This window comes from Haliotis cracherodii, unplaced genomic scaffold, assembly GCF_022045235.1.
Source record: "Haliotis cracherodii isolate W230 unplaced genomic scaffold, xgHalCrac1.p SCAF_3, whole genome shotgun sequence".
Taxonomy (NCBI): domain Eukaryota; kingdom Metazoa; phylum Mollusca; class Gastropoda; order Lepetellida; family Haliotidae; genus Haliotis; species Haliotis cracherodii.
This window is the reverse complement of record NW_027266286.1, coordinates 31,916,278-31,941,638: the sequence shown is the minus strand read 5'-3', so window position 1 is coordinate 31,941,638 and position 25,361 is coordinate 31,916,278. Positions and strand designations below refer to the sequence as shown.

Genomic DNA, 25,361 nt, shown 5'->3' with positions numbered 1-25,361 from the left:
TTTTGAATATTATTTTTATATTTTGATGTGAATTATTAAGCAAGTGAGATGTCCGAGATTTGACTGTAAAGATACGTGAGTTAATTTTATAAATTTTGAATATTATTTTTATATTTTGATGTGAATTATAAAGCAAGTTTGCGCACTATAACACACTAAAGCGACGTGAATGTACGTTTGTGTGTTTGTGTGGCTGCTTGTTCTAGTCCGGACTGATGCCGATTTATAGTGCTGGCTCACTGAGATAACAGTCTGCAGTTTAACATGAATACCACACTCAGATACAGTATACTGACTCCGAGCCGACCAGTCCTTGTTTTACCCCTTAATGCCGAGCGCCAGACAAGGTAGCAACAAGTACCATCTTTTAACGTCTTTTGGTATGACGCAGCCGGGGATCGAACCCCGGACCTTCCGCTCTCTGGGCGGACGCTCTACAACTAGACCACGGAGGCGGTCCCAAATTTAGAAGAAACGTAACCGCTGATACACCAGTTTATTAGATATAATTTGCACTAGTGAATGCACTGACCATCACATATCTAATCTGATACACATGTGAGGCACCTGTCATCTAGCTATTATATGTATATACTATACAAACTGTTATATAAAAGGTGAGAAGAAGCACTTCAGACCATTGCTAGTTCATGGACATTAAAAAGATCATTAACCTAAATATCAGCATACTTGACTTTGGTTGTCATAGGAAACAATTGCAAGACAGGTGATGGATTAAGAAAAACGTGAATAATAATATACTCCACATGTGGACCTTGTTGATATATTTTCAAAGTTTAATGAAATTATTTTCTGCTGAACATTTCGCACAGGTTGTAATCATTCTGTATGTCCAACATACCACGCTGGAATATGGGATCTGATCAATGGTGTGTCTATATATCAAATGGAAACACACACCGAAGTAAATAATTGTAAATATGATGAACAGGTCCACTGATTCACTCACAGAATAGGTGAGTAGACGTTCATGATGTCTTTTGGAGTTTAGCAAATTTAGGATAAGCCTTAAAGTACGCATCGGCGGCGTTGTCGGGTAGGATCTGGGGGGTTTGATCGGATAACTTTATACAGTTATGTATCTGGAGTACAGTAGCATGAGTAGTACCAGCTGCTCTGAGCATTGTGCCATCTAAAACGTCTTTGATAGCTTTGGTGAAAAGACTAATTTCAGCTTCTTTATCATAAAGTGCCTTTTCTTCACTTTTGCAGGAACACCACTGGACAATTTTCTCATGTTTAAATGAAATTGATTGTCCCCCCTTGGATCCTTTAGTATCTGATTGACCCCCTATTAGTTTCCACAGTTGTGGTATTGGCACACCATGATTTGCGCCTTCGTTTCCTTTCGCACCCATCTTGGCTGACCCAGCATGACAGGTATCTAAGATCAACAACATGAACTTCGCTTCGATTTGTCCCAACATATCCGAAAATGTTTTATCAGACATGAAATCATCACTGCCAATGCGGTAGTTACGCTTTTCTTCAAAGTGGCCGGAATAATACACAATCAGACGTCCGTCCGTACTGTCTTTAAGTTCCGTGCAAATCTTGCCAATTTCCGTCTTGATATTGTCGATCATTTTCCCCTTCAATCCTGGCTTGAATGTTACCTTAAAGATGTTGTCATCACTGTAATAGAATAGATTGAAAGCATTTACCCGACAGCATTCGGGATTTGAACCAAGATTAGCGAAACTTGTCAACCACACAACTCGAAACCACGCTACCACGAAATGAATGAAGTAATGAACATTTCAGTTAGTTAAATTAGACACTCGTTAATAAATAGCAAATATAACTCGTTGATTATAAAACGAAATCAAATGCCTAATTTAAAGAATTACTAGAGTGGAACATCTCTTAAAATACCTGATTTCAAAATAAGGAGACATGAATAGGGCCTCCATTAACTGAACATCTTTCTTGAATGTTTTATATCCATCTCCAGCCCCCGATACCAGCAGCACAAAGGTGTCCTTACCTGACAACAAGATGTAATGCACAATGCAAAGTCATAAACAGGTATATTATAGATTGAAGTAATTTTGTTAACGATACATAATTAATAACTTTATGATATTAGTACGAACAATCATCAACTTGCGAAATGAAAATTTACGATAGTGGGGAATATAAGGCTTGTACATTATATTACCTGGCGATAGAAAGTATAATAATTGTTTTTCCTTATCATAATAGTTTCTGTGCTCTAAAACCAAACTTGTAACATACCAAATGTGAGATCGCATTCCTTTGCTTCAGCTGAAAAGGAAAAAATTGTTCCAACCTGATGAATTCTTTGTTTTTAACTTCAGCGGAATATTTTTCATGTTCATCACATGAATGTACGCACAATTAACATATTTGAACATTTATTCGCCACTAATTTAATAAAATATTAAAGAACGTGTTTTCAAACTAAATTCCAAGTACATGTAGGTTTCAAAGTGCAGTATCTTGTTAAACCTAAGTGTGAATGTTTCACAGCACAGAATGTTGTATCACTGTACACATTTACTGCGTTAACATTGAGAACAAAACAACATGAGCATACAAAAGGATTTTAGGGGTTGCAGTATATTGAATGTATTCAAGATAGTTGCAAGGACTGAATATAAGTTGTGACCACGAGTTTGCACAAATTCGAAATCCGTAACGATGGCTGCTCAGCTTGCTCACAGTGCAGATGTGCAAGCACAAAATGTGCCCGCGTTGAGATTGATCATGAAATAATAATTTGATTACCACGACAGTTTTCATAACTTTTTCGTGCACAACTTTTCATTCATTGATTCATTCACTCATTCATTAGTTGATTTACACAATTATGAAGAATGTATATACTGTAATGTCATAATACTGTTAACACGTTGTGTGTGTGCATAGATGAATAAAATGTGTCATTAGTTTCACAAGATGCGAAATTTATCTAGAATCGCCCCCAATTTAGTATGCATATATAAACTAAACACCGATATTTGATTGTGGCTAAAAATGGAACAAAACAAGAATAGTTTTATTTAATGGGGATGTATTTGATACGGGTATCATAATTTTGGGCCTGGATTTTGATACAGGCTAATAGACACTCTTGCCTCGAGGAGATGTAGATCACTGGGCTAACCGCCATATCAGATGTGGTTTGAAAGTGTTACAGCAATTCTGAATTATTGTTAAATAACCTTACGATTATAGTTCTCACTTCAGTAAAGAGAATATGATACGAAAAGAGATTACATGACATACATACCTTGGTCAGATTCACCGAGGTCTAGATCTCCAACTGGAACTAAGAAGCATAATCATCTCAATTATCTTTATTTTCCATAGAAAGTCTGTATTTCTTACACATCACTGTACAGAAGGCTTCGTAATCATTAGGATGTCTAAAGGTTAGCCTCTTGAGATCTTTATACAACAATTACTTGCCAAACAATGTCAGACATATATTTCTTTATGAATTAAGTGTCTTAATATACCATAAGGTAAATCCATCCGTATATTTATGAGTTTACATTGCCAGTTTATCTGTCCAAGGTCTTTTAAGAAGTTCATTCACGGTAATTAGAAGGTCGTTTGCGTTCCGACTTAGTTGTAGCCAATATCTGGATTGAGGACCCCCCACCTGAACTCTTCGTTCTTCGATCCTGGCGATTTGGGATGTGCGAGAGGTACAGTGTCAGTGCCCAAAGCCCCTTGACATTTACCACAGTTCCCCAAATCACAAGAGGACGTTCTTAATTAACAGTTTTGATTCACTGTTTGTACTGCTGGTCCAACCCACTCTATTTGTCACTTAAGTAAAAGACTTCGGGCTCAAAGCTTCAGTCTCAGTCGAAATGCTAGTGCCTTATATATATATATACTTTTATTCCTCCATAGGAGAGTTACAAGGTATAATATTAAAGATAAATACATGACAATAATTACCTTGTCAGAGAATACCACCATATACCACTGTGGTAACGGATTTTCTTAGTAAGTTCCGTCCATATATTGAAAACGGTAGAGTCCTCGAATTACACTTCGTGAGTAAGAGCGACAGGTATCTGGATCAGTATCCAAAGGTGGCTTACAGGACAACAAACAAGCTACAAGATCATAGTCTGATTTGCTGTGGAGTTCAACGCTGATGTCAACGGGACCTATACACACAATGTCACACCATATGTTCTCTCTTATTGTTTCCTTACTCGCACAGTGGCACAGTACGTGAGTCAGTAAGTCATGGTAGTTAATACCACAATGTGTACAGGTACCATGTAATTTCCCCGGCCTCCACATCGCACACATGTGGACAACAAAACAGGCAGCTGCCTTTAACTCAGGATAGTCTCTAGCTATCCTCCACGCCACGTGTGGGGTCACATCCGGATGAATACTCTTAAAGTGCACAGTGTCAGGGTCTGATGAAAGTCTTTCCCGCCATGCTCGTACTTCAAAAGTATTCACGGCTTCTTTGACTGTTCTTTTCCATATATTCCGTCCCAGGAATGTACCGGAACTAAGAAATGCCTCCAGATGACAGTACAGTGAGTACTTGTGGAGGATGCGACATATGTCTGGGACAAAGCCCATACTTGTGGATGAACACTTATGCATATACATGAAGATACGAGTCATAAAAACCTTCTTAGAAAGCAGATGATTAGAACAGTTACAGAGGTGGCCAAGAAAGAGTAGCTTCCTGATGTTGATAAATGATTCTATGGGGAGCCAGCCGAGAAGAGCATTAACTATGTCAGACCTAGTATGACGTGGAAGTCCCTGTGCCATTTTGAGAATGGACCTCTGTGCTCTTTCTAAAGCCAGAATTTCTGCCTTGGAAATCATCGACCAGAGTTCACACCCAAACATAGCCTTTGGAATACAAACTGCCTTAATAAGTTTTGAGCTTGTCATGGGGTTTAGAGCGCGTTCATGCAGTCCCGATTTGACGAGTGCCATGGCTGATGCTTTCATCTTCGAGCAGCTCTCCAGAGTTCTCTCCCATGAGTTAAATTCAGAGTTCAATATAATACCAACGTGCTTAAGCTCATTTGTCACTGGGATATCACGTCCATAGAGTATAACACTAGAAGCAGCTGCTTTTCTGTCACTATATCTGACAATCTGGCTCTTGGAAGGAGAGAAGGTAAACCGCCAGTCTGAACTATATCTTTCACAGATGGTCACCATCTTCTGCAGATTTGCTGATACTGGACTAACAATTGCTATATCGTCCGCTTGAGTGGGTGCCATTACATGGATATCCAAGATCACTGCACCAAGTTTGCTGGTGGACAGTTTCTGTAACAGTTCATCTATGTATAGCAGGTAGAGTTTTGCCGACAGGACGCTTCCTTGCCGAACACCTCTTGATAACGGAAACCAGTATGATCTTGTGTTATTAACAAGGACGCTGCTCTCGAGGAACTTGTAGCTATTGTCAAATATCCTCCACAGTGCATCTGGGATTCCAAGATGATACAGCTTGAATAAAAGTCCTTGGTGCCATACTGTGTCAAACGCTTTTGAACTGTCTAGGAAGGCTACGTTGATGACGTCCGATCGCTCTTTATAATGAAGTATTGATTCTTGTACAATAAAGGAGGTGTCACTGGAGGAAAGGCCTTTCTGGAAACCACATTGTTGTATACATGGAAAGGATTTACTGTTGGTGAGCTGTGGGATTCTTCTGCTTACAATGACTTCAAATACCTTGTATATAACCGGCAATAGGGTTACCCCTCGATAAGAATCCGGTAACACGCGAGACTTGTTGCCTCCCTTGAATATCGGAATGATAGTGCCTCTTTTCCATTGGGCAGGGATGTATCCAGATGTAATAACGAGGTTAAAGAGTTCTGACAAGCACTTTGTAAGGTATTTTCCACCATATCGAAGATGTTCATAAAATATGTTGTCCATTCCAGCAGCCTTGTTGCGTTTTAGGGTTTTGCAAATTGATGTTATTTCTCCTGGACTTGTTAGAAGATCAACTGATGACTGATCAGTGCTCTGTATGTCTGAACGTATTCTTTTCACGTGAGCCTCAATGTGCTTCCTAAACTCTTGATCAAAGTGAAGCTCATCTTGATCGCTTGATACCTGTTTCATGTGGTTTGCCATGGTGGTACAGATTTCTTGGGGATTTCTTGTTTGCACACCTTCTGCTTCAAGGCATGCAATCTGTTGTTTTCTGTTCCCACGTCGAATTAAAGTCCAAAACATCTTCTGATCTAGGTCACCACAATCATCTATCTGTTTAAAGTACTCATTTTCATACTGTGCTGCTGCCTCCGATAAAGCGTATCTAAATTTATCTTTTGCTTCCTTATAGCATCTGAAAGTGCTGTGTTCCCTTCCTCGGGGTTGCCCAGCATTGATCCATTCAGTTCTACAGTTCCACATGAACTTATGAAGGATATCAACTTTACCTTTCCAGTATGGCTTAAGATATTTCTTAAACTTTTTCTTATGTAAATACATTTCACTTGCTTCTGTTAGACACTGGACTATCTGATCACTATAGGTGTCTATATCATCATGTGTACATCCAACCTTGGGGCAAGAAATAGGCCAGAGAAGATGTGAGACTGCATATGTATAGTCCTGGATCGATCCATCTTCTAGTGCTTTATCCCATGAATATTTTGTGTAGACATTTCCTTGGTCGTCATCTGTCGGAATCTTGTCATATGAAATTGTGCAGAGAACCGGATGGTGATCAGAGACGTTGAATGGATTATCATCTTTTACACAAGCAGTAGCTACTAGTCCTTTGAGGTCTTCTGAGATCATTATATAATCGACGGCAGAGACTGGACCTCCATTATAAGCTTGAAAGGTAAATATCGGACCAACACAATTAGATTGCATGTTCACAGGGGACAAATTTGAACTGGTCAGGAATTTCGACAGAATTCCATCACGACTGCTCAGAGCAGGATTGTACCTAGGTCCACGGGCAGTGGCATTAAAATCTCCCATCACTATTACACTGCCTTTCAAGGAATATACATCACAAATGTCTTTTAGATTATCCACATAAAAAGAATAAAGTTCTTCAGGGCGGTTTGATGGGGGCAGGTATACACAGAAGATGTACATGGAGTGATCCTGTTTAAAGGACAGTTCTATTCCAGAGATTCTATCACAGTCTAAGTTGATTTCGTTGATAAAGGTCTTCATGGATTTCTTACAAAGTAATGCTGTACCACCACTAGGAAGGCCTCGTCGAGTACAATGCTCTGGTTCTAAAGGTGTTTGGGCAATATAGTAGTAATCATTGTTAATAGTATCCATAAAACACAGATTATATTCATGAAGCTGGTGATCAGCTATTGCACAGATATCCACACAGTTAGCATTTAGGCAATCATTTAAATAAGGAACGCTAGACATGATGCCTCTAGCATTCCAACACATTAATGAAAGACAGTTATGGTCCAAGGGCATTATCAACATAGTCCGGGTGTTTCTGAGTCTGGGGAAGTCATCTGATTGTTCTTTCTTTCATTAATATGTTGCCAGAATTGCTCGCGGGATAGCCACGGCTTCATAAAAATATTTTCGGGCCAGAAGTCTTTGCTTTCAAGTTTATCTTTATCTTTGGCTAGGACATTTACCTGGGCTGATGCTGTCCTCTTCTCATCACGATTAAAAAATCTCACGTAGGTAACAGTAACAGCTTTCTTTTCCAAGTAACGCCTCACAGATTCTGCTGTATTGTTCTTGTGTATTCCACCCACATAGAACCTTGCAGTCCTGACTTTGGCAGGAGCTGCACGGAACTCTTCCTGTATATCCATCGTTGCAGCACACTGATCTGTGCCAACATGTACTACAATTCTAGATGGAGTGTTTCCCGTTGGTTGAGGTATGGACGATTGGTTATAGCTGTTGACAATGGAACTAGTAACAAAAGTCTTGCTCTCATTCCTGGAGGGATTATTTTCCTGAGATGTGGACACGTGGTTACACCCGTCACTAATGGGAGTAGTATAAGACGTCTCGCTGTGATTTCCCTGTACACACTGACTGTATGTTCGTTTTGATACATCCGTTCCATTAGTATGTTGAGTACTCATGTCCATCTGTGTAATGTTGGTGGCAATTCGCGAAGTGTCTGTAGAATCGTGTCCGCGTGTAACATCATCTTGTACATCATGTGAATTACTCACGTTTGCATCTCTGCTTTCAGTATGTTTCCATTGAAGTAAGGTATCATGATCACGATTGTTGCTATTGTTGTTAGAATTATTCTTCCCATTTTCTGTGTGTTCAATCACATTTACACATTGTGATACTGTAATTTCATCCATATGTGGTGACTTTTCTGAAGCTTTAAGCTTCAACTGTTTCTCCATAGACGCCATCTTCCGTTTAATATCCGTCGCTGTCCTTGTATTAGTGCGACACGTTTTATCAACCTCTGTGACGTCACTTTCCAATGCGTCAAGACTTTTGCTCAGGAGCGAGACTTTTGACCTCAGACTCGTTATTCCCATACTACGATCATCCGAGATCCGTGTTATTTCGAGGCACTTTTCATCCACTTTCAACTTTGAGTCATTTAAAGTTTTTCTCAGGTCCGTAACCTTTTTGTCCAACTTTACAGTTATGGCTGTCAGCTTATCTATATCAACTTTCTTAGTCACCAATTCAGCTTGCATAACAGCTTGGTTTTCACTCGCCTTTGTTACTTCCCCTTTCAGTATACTGAGACTTGTCTTTATGCCTTCGACAACAGATTTACATTGATTCAGTTCATTCTGTATGTCTTTATTCTCGCTTCGTAACTGTTCTACAGCCTTGATCATATTCACTCTCAATTTCTCTGCTGTAGTTTTCACCTTGGTTGTTTCATTTTTAGCAGCTTCGTAATCAGTCTTAAGCTGTTTATTGTCTCTTTGCAATTGTGTAATCTTTTGGCTGAGGTATATATATAATAGACACTCTTGCCTCGAGGAGATGTAGATCACTGGGCTAACCGCCATATCAGATGTGGTTTGAAAGTGTTACAGCAATTCTGAATTATTGTTAAATAACCTTACGATTATAGTTCTCACTTCAGTAAAGAGAATATGATACGAAAAGAGATTACATGACATACATACCTTGGTCAGATTCACCGAGGTCTAGATCTCCAACTGGAACTAAGAAGCATAATCATCTCAATTATCTTTATTTTCCATAGAAAGTCTGTATTTCTTACACATCACTGTACAGAAGGCTTCGTAATCATTAGGATGTCTAAAGGTTAGCCTCTTGAGATCTTTATACAACAATTACTTGCCAAACAATGTCAGACATATATTTCTTTATGAATTAAGTGTCTTAATATACCATAAGGTAAATCCATCCGTATATTTATGAGTTTACATTGCCAGTTTATCTGTCCAAGGTCTTTTAAGAAGTTCATTCACGGTAATTAGAAGGTCGTTTGCGTTCCGACTTAGTTGTAGCCAATATCTGGATTGAGGACCCCCCACCTGAACTCTTCGTTCTTCGATCCTGGCGATTTGGGATGTGCGAGAGGTACAGTGTCAGTGCCCAAAGCCCCTTGACATTTACCACAGTTCCCCAAATCACAAGAGGACGTTCTTAATTAACAGTTTTGATTCACTGTTTGTACTGCTGGTCCAACCCACTCTATTTGTCACTTAAGTAAAAGACTTCGGGCTCAAAGCTTCAGTCTCAGTCGAAATGCTAGTGCCTTAGATTGGTGACAAGATATTTCACTTGGTGACCTGACAAGACGAGAGCAGGCGCGCACCAGGCTGGCTACCTTGAGGTCCGCCCTTCGTTTAAACTTTCAACATTCTGATTTACCATTGGTCGGTAACCTTTCCTCCTTGAAATCGGCTATTCTACCCATCTAGTCGTTCACCCCAATGCCTTATCTGCCGCTCTGTTAGATGCATTCCGAGATGGTACCTGGCTAAAAATGCCCTGTTTCTGACAGTTCTGAGGATATTTCCAAACCTTATCACTCTCGTCATATGTGATATACCCGTTGGCCCGAATCCCACTTATGCCCCTAACTAAGAGCACCGTATACTCAACAATATGACCAATCCTTATTATAATTTTTATAATTAATGATACTCCATACTGATTATCTAAATAAATATTATAATTTCACGACTGAAATATAGCTACATTGTGACGCATAAGATGAATGCAGATTAAGTAAGATAAATAGGTTGAAGTTTGGTTTTAGAGAGGCCAATGTGTTAAACACATACAAGATATGAAACAAATCAAACCTCGTATGGATGTTCTGTGGTCCTTGGCCGCCTGTATGTTGCAGTTCTCAGCCACTGCGTCGCCAGTCATGGCTTCCTCGATGATCCCTCCATGTACGTCTACAAATGATGAGACAGGTGGTCAAGTGATCTAAGTAGGCCCATTTTGATGTGCAGTGTTGATTATATTAGCAGTGTTCTGGACCCGATAATGATAAGAGCCTTGTTTCCAATTCCGGCTTCGTCTTCACTGTTATCAGTGATTTGTCAGCATCATGCACATGCTCGTAACTCGGTAACCCTCTAAAAACTGCATGAGTTTGTGCTGACATTATGTGATATTACTCAAATACTGTTTAAACAGGCGTTAAGCCCATTTCCATTTAGAATTGCCTGTGGTCATAATGATACATGGCGAGTGCATACGTGTTTACATACTTGCATGTTTGAAGCGTCAGAATCTACGATATGCATAAATCGGTTAATACTTAAGAATATACGTTTAGTTGGCCAGACATCTCCCCATTAGAACATGTCTGGGATGACCAAATGAAGCCTACGACAGGTCCCGAGAAGCTGCCGGTAATGCCAGCTCACTTCGGCCAAAATTTGGTTGACAGTTTAATAGAAAATAGTTGTGAAAAAAAGGTGCCAAAATGATGGCTGACAGGCTATGCGTCGATCGTGTACAAAGTGCAATCGATTCAAATGATCACATTGATTCTCTACTACACACATATTAGCAGGTACAATTAACTGACAAACTTAACTTACCTCCAAGTACTTCAGTACTGCCTCCTACCACAGCGGACACATTGGAGTTGAAAGCCCTTGCACTTCCGCTCATTGCTGTTCTTTTTATTCTACATTCTGCTGCTGAAACATAAGATTGGATCATGCAACACGAAAAAGAGCTTATGATACATGGTTCAATTAGTCATACATTGCAGAGTGAATGTGGTATGGTAGCATTGAAGTTCCATAAATAGCCCTTTCCATACACGTAAGATATTCTTTGCACAATTCCCACTAGATCATGAGCATGTCGTTCTGAATCACTATCGCATAACAATGATTCCTGTTGTTCGCGAAATGGTGAGCACACCCTGCCACCCCTTGGCACCCATAACTTTTATTACTGTGTCAAATTTGGAAATGTTTTCCACATACTGTAAACAGGGATTTTTTTGCGACCGTTTTATTATTGCGATTTTTGCGAACGAGGCTCAATCGCAAAAATTAAAAACGCAAAAATAAGTATAAATAATACATACATACTTTATTCATTGCAACACGTCATCAAATGTTGAAATCATCAACCAGAACCACAATACATCACAAATGACAGTGTAAACAGACCAACTAGTGTCACTGTTACCACACAGTAATCCTGCCTTCTTCCAACCTCGCTTGATTGCGTCAGTGTCCTTTGCAATTTTGTCCACAATTTTGTTTGCATTCAAACTCACAGTCATGACACTGAGTTGAGTCGTATTTGATAATTGGTCGCAATCCCAACCGGTCAACTTTCCGGCCAACTCATATTAACTAGCTTTGGAGAGAAGCACCACACCTCCCCAAGCATGCAACTCAAAAAAACGCAAACTAGACGCATCGGCATCACCTACCTCACACACCCTCTCACCCGCAGCCCTCATCACCACATGGGCCCTCTACTTTTTTTCGGCCACCCCCTCAGTACAACTAGCTCCAACACTGACCATAAATAAAATAGGCATGTGGCTAAGGCAACAAAAAATCAATTACCTAAACATCAAACGTGGTTTCAAAGGATATCAGATAATCTTCCCAAATCAAGAATCCTACATAGCAGCAACTAAAATTAAACAAATATTCCAATTCACCGTAAATAGCTCTAAACCTAACTGGCAAATATACACTAGGGGAGTTATTCGAGTGCACCCAAGGGAAACCGACGAGGACCTCGACATATACGCCAAAGAAGCTAACACTATCCAAACCCAACCACAAATAACTAGCCTCCGCAGGATTAAATCAAACAGAAACGGGAAAACCACCCCCACACCTATTGTAATAATAAACTTCAAAAAAACAGCTAAACACCCTGAAGCCCCCAAACATATCACTTTCGGCGCTAACCATAACTTAGAGGTCAAACCATACATCAAGCAAGTAAAGCAATGTTCTAATTGCCTACAATATAATCACACCGCTAACCAATGTACTTTCAAAAAAACTAAATGCAAAAACTGTGCTCAAACGGACTGCCCAGGCATATGCACACCCTGGTGCATCCACTGCAAATCCATAAAACACTCATCACTCTCGAACCAATGCCCCCACAGACTATCACTCACCCAACAGGCCAACAGACATATAGACATAAACACGGCCAAAATCCAAACCAAAAAACCCACACCGCAAGCATACAAACCACTACTACCAACACCACCCTCAAACAACAACACTCACGCACGCAAAACAGTATACCCAGTCTCCGTATGGGACCAAAATCAGCGAGACGCATACATCGCAAATGAAACAAACACCCCACACATCCCACAAACTCACACTCTCACCCTCCCCGCCTCTCACCCTACAATTACCACATCTACACCCGCAAGCAAAACCCAACGCACAACGACCACCACACAACCAGCACCAACACAAGCCATCACAGGCACAAGGGCAACAACACTCCCAAACCTACAGGCAACCCCCGAACACCCAGTCAACAGGGAAACTACAGAAACCACTCAGACTCTCGCACCCAAACCCAGCATGCAACCCACCACCGAACAGATTGACCAAACTAAAGACAACTTAACCGAAGAGGACGAGTACACATCCTCAGAGGAAATAAACGAGCTTACCTTGTCAGCCCCAAAAACCAAAAGCTATAGAAAAAAACTCACCCAAAACGTAGCAAGCAAAAATCTAAACAACTTAGTCCTCCTACTAGCTTACGTGTTAAAGCAGTCTAATCCAGAAGCCTGCTCCAAAGCCTTCTTTGGTGTAGCACATAAACTAAAACTCGTCACCACCTCTTTCGACCGTTTCAGCAGCAACCTTAATAACCTACTAAAGTAAATACCTAAACCAAGCCTAAACCAAACATAAATCCACCCAGTTTCCCAATGGAAGGCCTAAACATTTTTCAATGGAATGCCAATGGCCTCGCCGGCCATGGTTCTGAACTCAAAGCTAAATTCAAAATAGATAAAGGTCCCCATGTAGCTTGTATTCAAGAAACCAAATTCTCACATAAAACTAAATTCAACCTACCAAATTATAACGCAGTGAGAACCGACAGGTCCAAAACCATGCCAGGCAGAACAGGAGGAGGTCTAATCATCTACGTTAGAGAGGATATTAACTACGAGGAAGTTAAAGTAAACACTCCTAATCTAGAAGCTAATGGAATCCAAGTCACCATCAATAACCAAAAAATAAAAATCATTAACATCTATCACTCAACACTAAAACCAATTAAAGATACAGACCTAGATGTCCTTTACCAATTAGGAAATAAATCAACCATCTTCCTAGGAGACTTCAATGCCCATCATCCTACCTGGGGCATTGCAGATAAACTAGACAACCATGGACAACTAATATCAGAGTGGATCGAAAAAAATGACCTAATACTATTAAACAATAACCAACCAACTAGATACGACAAAACCCACCACACCATGTCGGCTATCGACTTAACAATATGTACGCCAGACTTAGCACAAAGTCTGATGTGGGACGTCCACCCAGTACCTCTAGGCAGCGACCACTTTCCCATAAATATAACCCTAGGAAATATAAAAATACCAAATCAAACCCCTAAACAGGAACCTAAATTTCAGTACAAAAACGCCAACTGGGACCAATTCCAAGAATTATGCAACGAAGCTAATCTAAACGATTTAGAAACAACAGACCCCGAAACATTCTGTCAAAACCTAACTAACTTCATAATCAACGCAGCCAAATCCGCAATCCCCTTCAAATCATCCAACCCAGGAAAACCCACTGTCCCTTGGTGGAATGAGGAAATAGAGCTAACTAGACTAAAACGCAAATCAGCTTTCAACAGAGCTAAACGAGACCCCTCTCATCTCAAAACAGCTCATGAACTTAACCACCAAGTGCAAAACCTAGTTAAAACTGCTAAAACCAAAAACTGGAAAAAATTCTGTGAGGAGCTAAATCACCACACCGATGCTAGGAAGGTGTGGCGCAAAATTCACGCCATCCGAGGCATCAAACGGCACAAAAAAAGCCCCAATATAAACAACTCAACTAACCCCACCAAAAAGGCCAACAACCTAGCCAAACACTTCTCTAAAGTTAGCAGCAACAGTAACTTCAGTAAGAAATTCCAAGATAAACTAAATAAAGAAACCAAATTCTCCAAAGAAAACAGACAAGACAACCTAGAAATAAATCAACCTTACACCATAGAAGAACTAAATCACGTACTAAACAATAGAAAAAAAGGAACAGCCCCTGGCCTAGACCTCACCTCTTACCAAATAATCAAACACTTACCTACCAAACTACTCCAAACTTTACTTAAACTATACAACCTAGTCTACCTAAACGGACAGGTCCCATCCTCATGGAAAGAAGCTCTAGTAATCCCAATACCTAAACCAAATAAACCAGCAGATCAGGCAAACTCCTATAGGCCCATCTCCTTAACCTCAAATCTCTGCAAAATAATGGAACTTATGACTAAAAATAGGCTACAGCACTACCTAGACCAAAACAACATCATAAATCCTGACCAAAGCGGCTTCACTCCTGGCCGATCAACTCTCGATAACCTTGCCCGACTAGAACAGGATATAAAAACAGGACAGCTAAACAAGCAATACACCATAGGCATATTCCTCGACTTCTCTAAAGCTTTCGATATGGTATGGCACCACGGGCTAATACAAAAACTAAAAAAAATAGGACTAAAAGGTCAAATAATAAACTTCATCCAAGATTTCCTAAACAATCGCAAAATTACCGTGGTTATAGACCATACACTATCGGACCAGTGTCCCCTAGAAAATGGCACTCCCCAGGGCAGCATCCTCAGCCCAACCCTCTTCAATATAATGATAAATGATCTATTCGAGGGATTATCCCCTAAACTAAACACTTCAAAATTCGCGGATGACGGAGCCCTATGGATCCGCACTAAAAGCATTAAAATGGCAGAAAACTTAATCCAAAAATCTCTAAATAAAATACAACAATGGGCAGACAAATGGGGCTTCTCCCTTAACTCAGATAAAACAACAGGAGTAGTATTCAAACATAAAAACATGAAACCTGCCTACCCAATCCTCCAGCTAAACAACCAAACAATCAAATTCCAAAAACAAACAAAATTCTTAGGACTTATTTTCGATCAACACCTCACCTGGGAGGCTCACATCCAAAACCTAAAAACTAGATGCAGCAAAGACCTTAACACATTAAGATGTCTCACCGGCTCTAACTGGGGAGCCTCCAAAGATACCCTCCTCTCACTATATACAACACTAATTAGATCAAAACTAGACTACGGCTGTGCCATATACAATACCCTAAACAACTCTCTTTCTAAAAAACTTGACTCAATACAATATCAGGCTCTCAAACTAATTACACGCACCCAACATGGCACCTCCTACACCTCACTTCAGGCCCTTACAGGAGAAATGCCACTAAATCTACGCAGGGAACATCTAAGCCTTAATTTCTGGGCCGCGTCCCAAACAAACCCTCTCATCCAAAACCTAATTAACCAAAACATTAGCCCAAGAAACCAAGCTCTAGCTCGCAAACACCCCTTACTCACCCCAATATCCCAAAGAATAACTAACTACCTCAATGAACACCAAACTCAAAATCTTAAACAAAACTGCAAAAAATCAAATATCTTCACCCCTAAACTCAAAATACCCCAAATAGACACAACGCTAGCTAACCAAATAAATAAACAAACCGACCCAAACATAGCTAAAACCACCACACTTGCATACATACACGAAAATTGGCCAAATTGGTGTCACATATACACTGACGGATCTTCAGACCCGATCTCCAACCACACAGGCTTCGGAGTCCATACCACACAACCAATTATATCCACACAATCTTACCGACTCCCTAACAACCAATCTATATTCACGGCCGAACTTATGGGCATGGCCTCAGCCCTGCATAACCAACAATCTAAAAACAACAAAAAAATCCTAATTCTCACTGACTCCCTTAGTGGACTACAAGCCCTCCAAAACAAAAATACCAAAAAACGACCTAAATTAATAAACCAAATACTTAAAAGCTCCAACGACCTAACAAAAGCAGGCAAACAAATAACCTTCTTGTGGATACCCGCCCATGTAGGAATTTACGGCAATGAAAGCGCCGATAAAGCAGCTAAATTATCTCTCAAAATACCAGAAATAAGCCTAAACCTACCCATCTCAAAATCAGAAATTAAAAGTGTAAACAAACAAAAAATAACCAAAAAATGGCATAATCAATATCAAAACTCAAATAGCCAAATCAAAAAAGTGCTCAGAAAACCACTAGCCAAACCTAAAATCCTACACCCCTCTAAAAAAATTGACAGATTAATTACAAAACTCCAAACAGGACACACCAACCTAAATAACCACCTAAAACAACTTAAAAGACACACCACAGGCAACTGCCCCCACTGCAAACAACCCGAAACCACAGAACACGCACTCATTCACTGCACCCACTATCAAACACACAGAACCACACTACAAACTGCCCTCAATCTAAATAAGGTTCCTACTCTAGATGAAATACTAAACCCTCAAAATAAACTAGAAAACTTCAAGGCCCTAGGCGTATTCCTAATCAAAACAGACCTAATTAAGCGCATCTAAAAATTAATTAATCTACCAATCCAAAATCCAATAAACATACAAACACCCACCTCACCCGGCTCCCTTAGTTCCCTCCTCCACCCACCTCGGCATTTATTCCAAATTTAAAAATTTCAAAAAATCAATATAAGCAACCCCTAAAAGCCCCCTCTTGGGTTGCACACACCACTTTCACCCTTCTCGGAATACACTAAATGGTCCGACCAGGCCCGTGTGCGAAATACGCTGTAGTCGGAAAGCGCGCGTTAAATCTTTTATATCAGTCAGTCAGAAGCTGTCTATTGTTTGGTAATCCGAGGTAAAAACGTGATGTAATAAATAATTTAAGAATTGACTTTCACTTTGTGTGAGTTTATTGGAGAATGAACGTTCATACAGTTTGGCCCTCGATCTTATCTGTGAGGTTCATACTCCAAAGAATAAACACAAAGTTAAAGTCAGTTAAACTACAAAGAAACGAAATGAAAAATGGATGTCTTCGAATGAAGTGTATATGGGAAAACAATATGAGATATGCTGTAGGAACGACACAATTTGACAATCATAAGATTTTCAAGTGAAAGATTCTTAATTTATTTGATTTTTCCAATCCGAAACATTCCAAAACATATGCATAAAAAACAGATCAGCAAGGAGTGGAGCACAGTTAGTGCCCACGGGGATGCCTACTCCTTGCCTGAATGTCCTATCCCCACATTTCTCATGGATAGGATGTATGAGAAGGACCAGCATTTTACTTATAGTTTTTTAAAAACAATTCATGAGATGACATCCATGTTGTTGTATAACGTTGCACTCACCAATATACCCGCTTTATGACGGGGTCTAGAATAATCGAGCCTGGACCAGACAATCCAGTGATGGACATCATGAGCATCGATCTACGCAAACGCGATGACCTCTTACGACAAGCATTGGTTGTTGAAGATCAAGTCTAACCCCCATCCCTCATGTGTCATTTTCATTTATGACAAACTGTCCTGAACCTTTGAAGATATATATGTAACTATATCTATGGTCACCACGTTTTGTGACAAATGCCTCATGTATCAAGGAATGAGGATTTTCCTTAAGGTTTCCGTGTAGGATAATAGTGTACAAAGTTGACAAATCAAATGTTTTGACCTAAATGACCTTGGTTATTTTGTGAGATATCAAACATTCAAGCAAACCATCCAAGCAAACCATGTTCAACTACGTACACCTTTCTCGAACAAGGGGTCATTACGAACAAGATTCTGAGCAATTGCTTCTGTGGTAATTTATAGTCATGAATAACATTTTATTATGTTGAGTTACCTGAACACACACGGTGTGATTGGTAGGATTAAATACGGGGATCACATTAAATCATAAATTGCATGCTAACTTTAAACACTATCATTTTGGCTTATTTTACAAGGGCCGACATCTTGCAGAAAAATGCCAGACCAGTATATGATGGTGCCACGTGACGTGACTGGATTCGACATGCCGAATGCGCGACAGATTGATTGGGGTGCTGGACAACAATAGCATCAGCAGCAAGGCAAATGGATTCAAAATGCACTAGTAGAGGGAATAATGCATCATGTCCATTCTTTTCAGGCAACGATCAGAAGTCTTCTACATCGTGTGCACTCAAGTCAATAACAATAACATCTTTACGTTGATTCGTCGTTATTTTCTTCATCACCTTCAATCAGTGCTTTTAACTATACCTTTGTTGCAGTATTGACTCATGCCGCAGATAAGGTTGCCAATGGTTCCGCTTTTTTTCATGTCGTTTTTGGTACAGCATAGAGGACCTGTGTAAATGGTGGTACCTTTGCTACAAAACAATGAGGATTTGGGAACCAATCTTGGCAGGAGTGTCCTATTCACTATTCACAACATATGCACAACCCGTGGTGATTACGGGTGAGAACACAGTCAGGTTCCCAGCAACCTCTGCTTGTCGACTTAAAAAATCGGATGATCAGGCTGAGTGACTGGGTTGACTGCATGTTCAATGCATCAAAATTGCATGGATCGATGCTCACATGCAAGACTTCAATTACTGCACCGTCTGGTCCAGACTCGATTATTTACAGATGGCCGCAATACATCCTCTATACAGCCATGTGCGGTGTTAAACAACACACGCACAAACAAACAATATATCCCAAGAACCTGGACCTTGATACCAGTTATAATGAAGCTTTCTTGTTTAGGGATGATCTTGAGCCTTGCAAAATATTTTGTCACAAGCCTCGCAACAACAGACACGTCCGGCCAAAACTGACTTGATCGTAGGGACATCGTAATAAACGTTCAAGATCGAGCCTCACTCTTATACCGGGCATTTGAACACATTTTAGGTCTACACATTTAACTGATGATCAAACATGACTTATGAAAAAAACATGACATGTGTGTCCATTCTAAGACCTTCTTAGCAATCCCTCGGCTTGTCATATTTCAAACAGTGAGGCATTACATAACTGCAAATGACAAGGCAAGTTTGAGCTTGGTTTATATAGGTGGCCTATGGCATAATTTTGAGTCGAAAGTACCAATGACCAACTATGTAAGGCAACTTGGTTTCACCACCAGCTTCGAATGGTGTCGAATAACATTGTCATTACATATGTCCACAGAAGCAGACATGAGGCATCACCAGTAGCAGCTGATAACACCACCTGTTACTTCTAATTGGAAGCTATCACAGATATGACTGTCGTTATCCATCACAGTATGGACTGTATGGATTCGAACACCCGTTGCTGTTATCCATCCAGCACAACGTCCGAAGAAAATACCACAACTCTGGTTGCAGGTGACTATCTTTAAACAATGTTTACAGGCCATCCAAGGTCATCTTCAATGTTAGAACCAATGAAGTAAGACGTAGCCAAAGTAAGGTCACCTGGCTCCCAATTGAACCTGGCGAATATGAATCTGTGCGGATATCCTTCGTAGTCCTGGCACGTTGGTAGTTTTGTGTTCAGCAGTGTCACTCCGATCACATGGAAGTACCGACTCGTGTTAGGCCATTGGTTGACCCAGATTGTTCACGTGGTACAACGAGACGTGAAATTGTACTCTGGTTGGCATTAAGACGATGGGCAACTGTTATCTGAGACTCTGATGTCTGACTATGTCGATATAGCGTGTTGCAGAGTCAAGTCGTGTCTTAGTTAAGTTGCAAAAGTGCAAAACCATATAACAAATTTGTTGACATGTTTTCTTTTTATAGCCAAGTAGGGCCTGCACGTTTGCCGTGATTTGCAGGTGTGAAGCGTTCAAGATGGCGTTTGGGCGACATGTGTTAGAATAATTTGTGAACAACGCACGCAAGTGAAAATTTCAAAACCAAATGGCACAATTTCCTATATCAAAATACTCACATCTATATATGTAGATGATCCATGTCATAAGTAACAATTTTGAAGCCATTTGTGAAAGATATAATATCCATTGTAAGGCAATCGGTTATTTTGGAGAGTATATAAATGAACTACCTTTAGATCCGCTCTCTGACTTTTCTGTAGACTTCTTTTTTTCCTGGTCACTCATTATTATTTACCACAGCGTACAGGTGATTGTAAAGTTCACGTCTGAAACGACAGACCAAGACATCATACACGAAAAATACCTTGACTCACACTGACCTGTTATGTAATGTGTTACAAATACATTTTACCTAACCAAAGATAAAAGGCTGCTGTCTCTTGGTAGTGGAGGAAACAACAACACTATATAAAAAAAGGAAACGCAAATAGATCCTTGTCTGGAAAAAAATGTGAGAAGAAAATGAGAGACTCTGAGAAGAGTGTTCAAGACCAGTTCACAGTGTTGCCGCAGTCAAAGATGTATCACGGCGATGGTAGAATGCACCAAAACGTATGTATTGCTCAATTAGTTGACAGAATTAGTTGACATTTTTTGTGATAACCAAAGCATCATGGCGAGACAATGCATAACAGTATCACAAAATGGTACACAATAGGCACGTCAGGCAACTCTTAGATGCAGGTTTACAATCTCATTAAAATCCGGCAACTCCAGACCTTTTATCCCTCACGTGAACTCAGTGACCAGGCCCTGCTAACTTACATTTATGTTTGGACTCAGAGACCAGTTCAAACAGTCCTACAGTACGTCTCTGTGAAGATCCAGTGACTAGTCCCTGCCATCCTACTCTATCTATACCTGTGTGTGTACTCTGTGATTGATTCATTCCTCTTATCCTACTAAATATCTCTATGTAGACCCTTTGACCAGTCCGTATAGATACATTGTACATTTGTGCATAGATCCAGTGACTCGTTCCCAAGCTTTATCTGTGTGTTGAACAGTAACACCTTCTGTCGCACATCTGTGTGTCGACCCTGTAAACAGACCCTGCTACTACTCTACATCTGTGTGTCCACCCTGTAAACAGACCCTGCTACTACTCTACATCTGTGTGTCGACCCTGTAAACAGACCCTGCTACTACTCTACATCTGTGTGTCGACCCTGTAAACAGACCCTGCTACTACTCTACATCTGTGTGTCGACCCTGTAAACAGACCCTGCTACTACTCTACATCTGTGTGTCCACCCTGTAAACAGACCCTGCTACTACTCTACATCTGTGTGTCGATCCTGTAAACAGACCTGCTACTACTCTACATCTGTGTGTCCACCCTGTAAACAGACCTGCTACTACTCTACATCTGTGTGTCCACCCTGTAAACAGACCCTGCTACTACTCTACACCTGTGTGTCCACCCTGTAAACAGACCCTGCTACTACTCTACATCTGTGTGTCCACCCAGTGACTGGCCCCTGCGATCCTACTGCACATTTGTGTGAAGACTGAGTTACCGGTACCAATAACTTTTCTCTACGTCTGTTTGTAGACAAAATGATTGATCCCTGCTGTACTACATCTGCCCCATAGAACAGCCCTTGCCTTTCTACTTTACATGTGCTGTGCAGCCTTTGGTCTATACTTTCCCTCTGTAAATATGTGTAGACCCAGTGATCAGACCCAGCAATCCTAATCTACACATGTATGTAGACCTTGTAACTGGCACTGTCATTCTACTAGCCATCTGGGCGTGGACATAGTAACTGGTCCCTGTCATCCTACACACCATGTGTCTGATCCCGTTAACCCGTCCCTGTACCGATACTATGCATATGTGTGTAAACCTAATTGGTCCCTGTTATTCTACTCGACATTACAACCTTTGATAACAGTTCTGATTTCTTGATTATCGAATTAGTATTTAGGTCATATATAATACTCAGTTTGTTGTGTTGAACTACAGAATACTGAGTATATACAATGCGCACAATTGTTCGGATTGATGCATAATGTACACACTAGCATTTAATACCTAGCTAAAGATTAATATATTAACGTTAATTATACGATATATCCATGGTTATAACCCCGATACCCCGAAAGGCGTTTATATGCACAATGGTGTCTTTCAAGTTAAGTCACATGACTAAATTGTGGACATTACCCTCTATATTCGGTTTACACGTGATGACTCATTTGCACAGCACATGTTTATACTGACGTCAATATTTCATTTGTTCTTTAAGGTAGAGGGATATTTTGAATAAACCATCCACATCTGGGTTTCATGCTAAATGTTTGCATGAGTAGCGTTCTGGTTTTAGCTCCAATGAACACCCATTCTTGCAAGGTCATCCTGTACAGAGTTAAAATATTCGTTATTGTAATTAATAATGTACATGTATTCATGTATTTGTGTTGGTGTTATTATGTCTTCTCCAATTCATAACTGATCTTATTTTTTACGACGGAAACCTATAGCTACGCACATGTCCCCGCCATATATGGCTCAGTGCAACATGTACGTGTAATATTATAAGGAAGTTGTTACCGAGAACAAAACCGCTATGCTGCCTACTTCATTCGTCCCACAAATGTGCGCTATTGTTACATTTCTTGGTGTGGTGGTTTTCCCGGGAAAGGTCTTTTATTTACCCTGTCGTTCTACCTGGTTTCGCTTGAGCAGTCATCGGCACGATAACTGACAACATGCAGTGAGTGATTTGTCTTTAACGTCGCTTTTAACATTATTCCAGTTATATCACAGCGTGTAAGCTTAATGTGACAGGAAATCCCGAAGCGATGCAGGTCTCGGACGTTTACCACTTCGGTGAAACCCACGAGCACGGGTATGGTGCTGACAAATATGGAAACATAATCGGGGCGAACCGGGATTCGAACCCACAATCATATGTTTCTGGCGTGCCCAACTCTGCACAGCGAATCGCGGCGCCCTAGACGACTGGGCCATCCGTGCCCCCTGATAACATACAACTGTATGTTGATGAGACTATCAAATATAACTCGTTAATCGTTTTTCTAGGGGACGATAGAGATTTGAACCATCGTTGCGTTTAATCTGTCATACTCCCGGCAGAAAATAAGAGTTTTGCTTCACATCAGTCTGATTGCGTTTGACATAGTGTTAGAAGTTATCGCTTTCCATCAAAGCCGTAAAGCCTCCTAAATAGCCGTTTTATCCAATTCAGTAAGTGGATTCTAAGTGTGCAATTCAAGATTCTAGATTTTGTGTCAACACTTCAGGTAACATACCTCTGAAACACAGCTAGTGTATCACCTTAAATCCACTGACGCACGGAAAAGACAAATTAATATGAAGAATAAACGTAACTGGTTATCAAGAAAACTATATTAAGGTGGTTCCTATTTTCCTAATCTACATCGGTGTGTATACCTAAAGCAGTCCCTTCTATCCTACTCTACATCTGTGTGTAGACCCAGTGAAAGGTGCCTACAATACATTTCTCAATCTGTGGGTAGTACCCAGTGACTGCTCTCTGTAGCCCTACTTCATATATGTGATAATACTCACAGGCTAGTCCCTGTTTTCTCACTCTACATATGCGTGAAGAATCCTATAACCAGTTCCTATAATTCTTCTATACATCTGTGTGTGTGTACCCAGTGACACGTTTCCACCACCCTACTGACTAGTCCATCTTTTCCTACTCTACACCTGTGTGTTGACCTAATGACTAGTTCCTGTTATCCTTCTGCTTGTCTGTGTTTAGACCCAGAGCCTATTCACTATTATCCCACACAACATATGTACATATGTGTCAGATCCCGTGAATGATCCATGCAATCATGTTGTACATTTGTATCTGGACGTAGTGACCATTCCCTGCAATCCTGCACATCAAGTATGTGGTAGAATACAGGAGCAGTAAGGCAATATCGTACCAAGGCTATTTGCGACGGGGTATTTGAAAGACAGAATGCACTAAAAATGGTCGACTGTGTCCTCACCCGAAGTACGTGTATTGCAAAAATGTACAATATAAATATATATATTTATGAGTATATTCTCCATTTGTGTCTTGGTATCGTTTTAGAATTACTACTACATTTCGAGTGTACATACTTCGAATTGTATATTCTCGTTCGTGGGCCAAGGTCTTTCTTCGACATTTGAAAGTTGAAAATGGTAAGATCAAGTGCGTGGTAGCGATTGAATAAAATGGCGGAACAGGAAGTAAAATTAATTATACAGGTCACATACTTTACATTTACCACACAAGTCGCCACACTATGTCCCTTGTAACTAATACAAAGTCTGTAAGACACTACCTATGTACATGTACATCATAAACTACTAACTTGATGTGAATCCTGGTAGAACAGTCTGGAAGTCGCTCAGTTCAATGATATCATCTGTGAGTAGTGAAGTCGTCACAGTAGTAGGAAAACCCACGTGATCTATGACAAATATTAATACTGTACATGAAGTGAAATATTCAGATAATAAGGTAAGGAGGTTCAACACCTGTGTTTTACATGTATTGCTTTAACATTAAACTTGAATTTCACTTTATGTGAATTCATAGAAGAACGAACCTAGAATAACCGTGAAGATCTCGGGTAGGATATAGGTCTTCAGCAAGCCGTGAAAGGCGACTATCCTTGTTTGATCCAGATTCGATTATTTACAGGCCGCCGTCAACACGAGTTAAACAACACCCAAGCAAACAAACAAAAAGCGATTGACATTTTTATACCACCAATTTTGTGATTTTAACAGAAATCGGTTATTTACGCGAGACCTTAAAATGTTCTTTTTCAGATATATAAACACCAGAAATATATTATCCTCAAAAGGACAGGACCTGTCATAGTGTACATGTTTAAAGCAGTCTACAATAGTGTATGGTTGTTTGAATATGAC

The 25,361-nt window shown here is 40.2% G+C and overlaps 1 protein-coding gene across 3 annotated transcripts; it reads right to left on the bottom strand.

Moving 5' to 3' along the window:
* Nucleotides 1-559: 559 nt before the first annotated feature.
* On the bottom strand, nucleotides 560-25,113 carry LOC139474888 (uncharacterized). Of its 3 annotated transcripts, none has more exons than XM_071258081.1 (9): nucleotides 25,034-25,113; nucleotides 24,797-24,895; nucleotides 20,620-20,715; nucleotides 11,034-11,135; nucleotides 10,281-10,379; nucleotides 9,129-9,167; nucleotides 2,260-2,289; nucleotides 1,897-2,008; nucleotides 560-1,656 (listed from the first exon to the last, which is right to left on the bottom strand). In XM_071258081.1, the coding sequence occupies exons 3-9, from the start codon at nucleotides 20,672-20,674 to the stop codon at nucleotides 990-992; spliced, it is 1,104 nt and encodes a 367-aa protein (XP_071114182.1). In that variant the 5' UTR covers nucleotides 20,675-20,715; nucleotides 24,797-24,895; nucleotides 25,034-25,113; the 3' UTR covers nucleotides 560-989. The 3 variants fall into 3 exon arrangements, with proteins under 3 accessions (XP_071114182.1, XP_071114183.1, XP_071114184.1); XM_071258082.1 differs by lacking the exon at nucleotides 9,129-9,167 and adding an exon at nucleotides 3,278-3,316; XM_071258083.1 differs by having other exon boundaries at nucleotides 11,034-11,132.
* Nucleotides 25,114-25,361: the final 248 nt, after the last annotated feature.

Coding starts and splice junctions, on each gene's coding strand:
- LOC139474888 (XM_071258081.1), bottom strand. CDS start 20,674: ATGAGTGACCAGGAAAAAAAGAAGTCTACAGAAAAGTCAGAGAGCGGA. Junction 11,136..20,619: donor GTCAGAGAGCGGATCTAAAG/GTAGTTCATTTA, acceptor CTTATGTTTCAG/CAGCAGAATGTAGAATAAAA. Junction 2,009..2,259: donor GGAATGCGATCTCACATTTG/GTATGTTACAAG, acceptor TCTTGTTGTCAG/GTAAGGACACCTTTGTGCTG.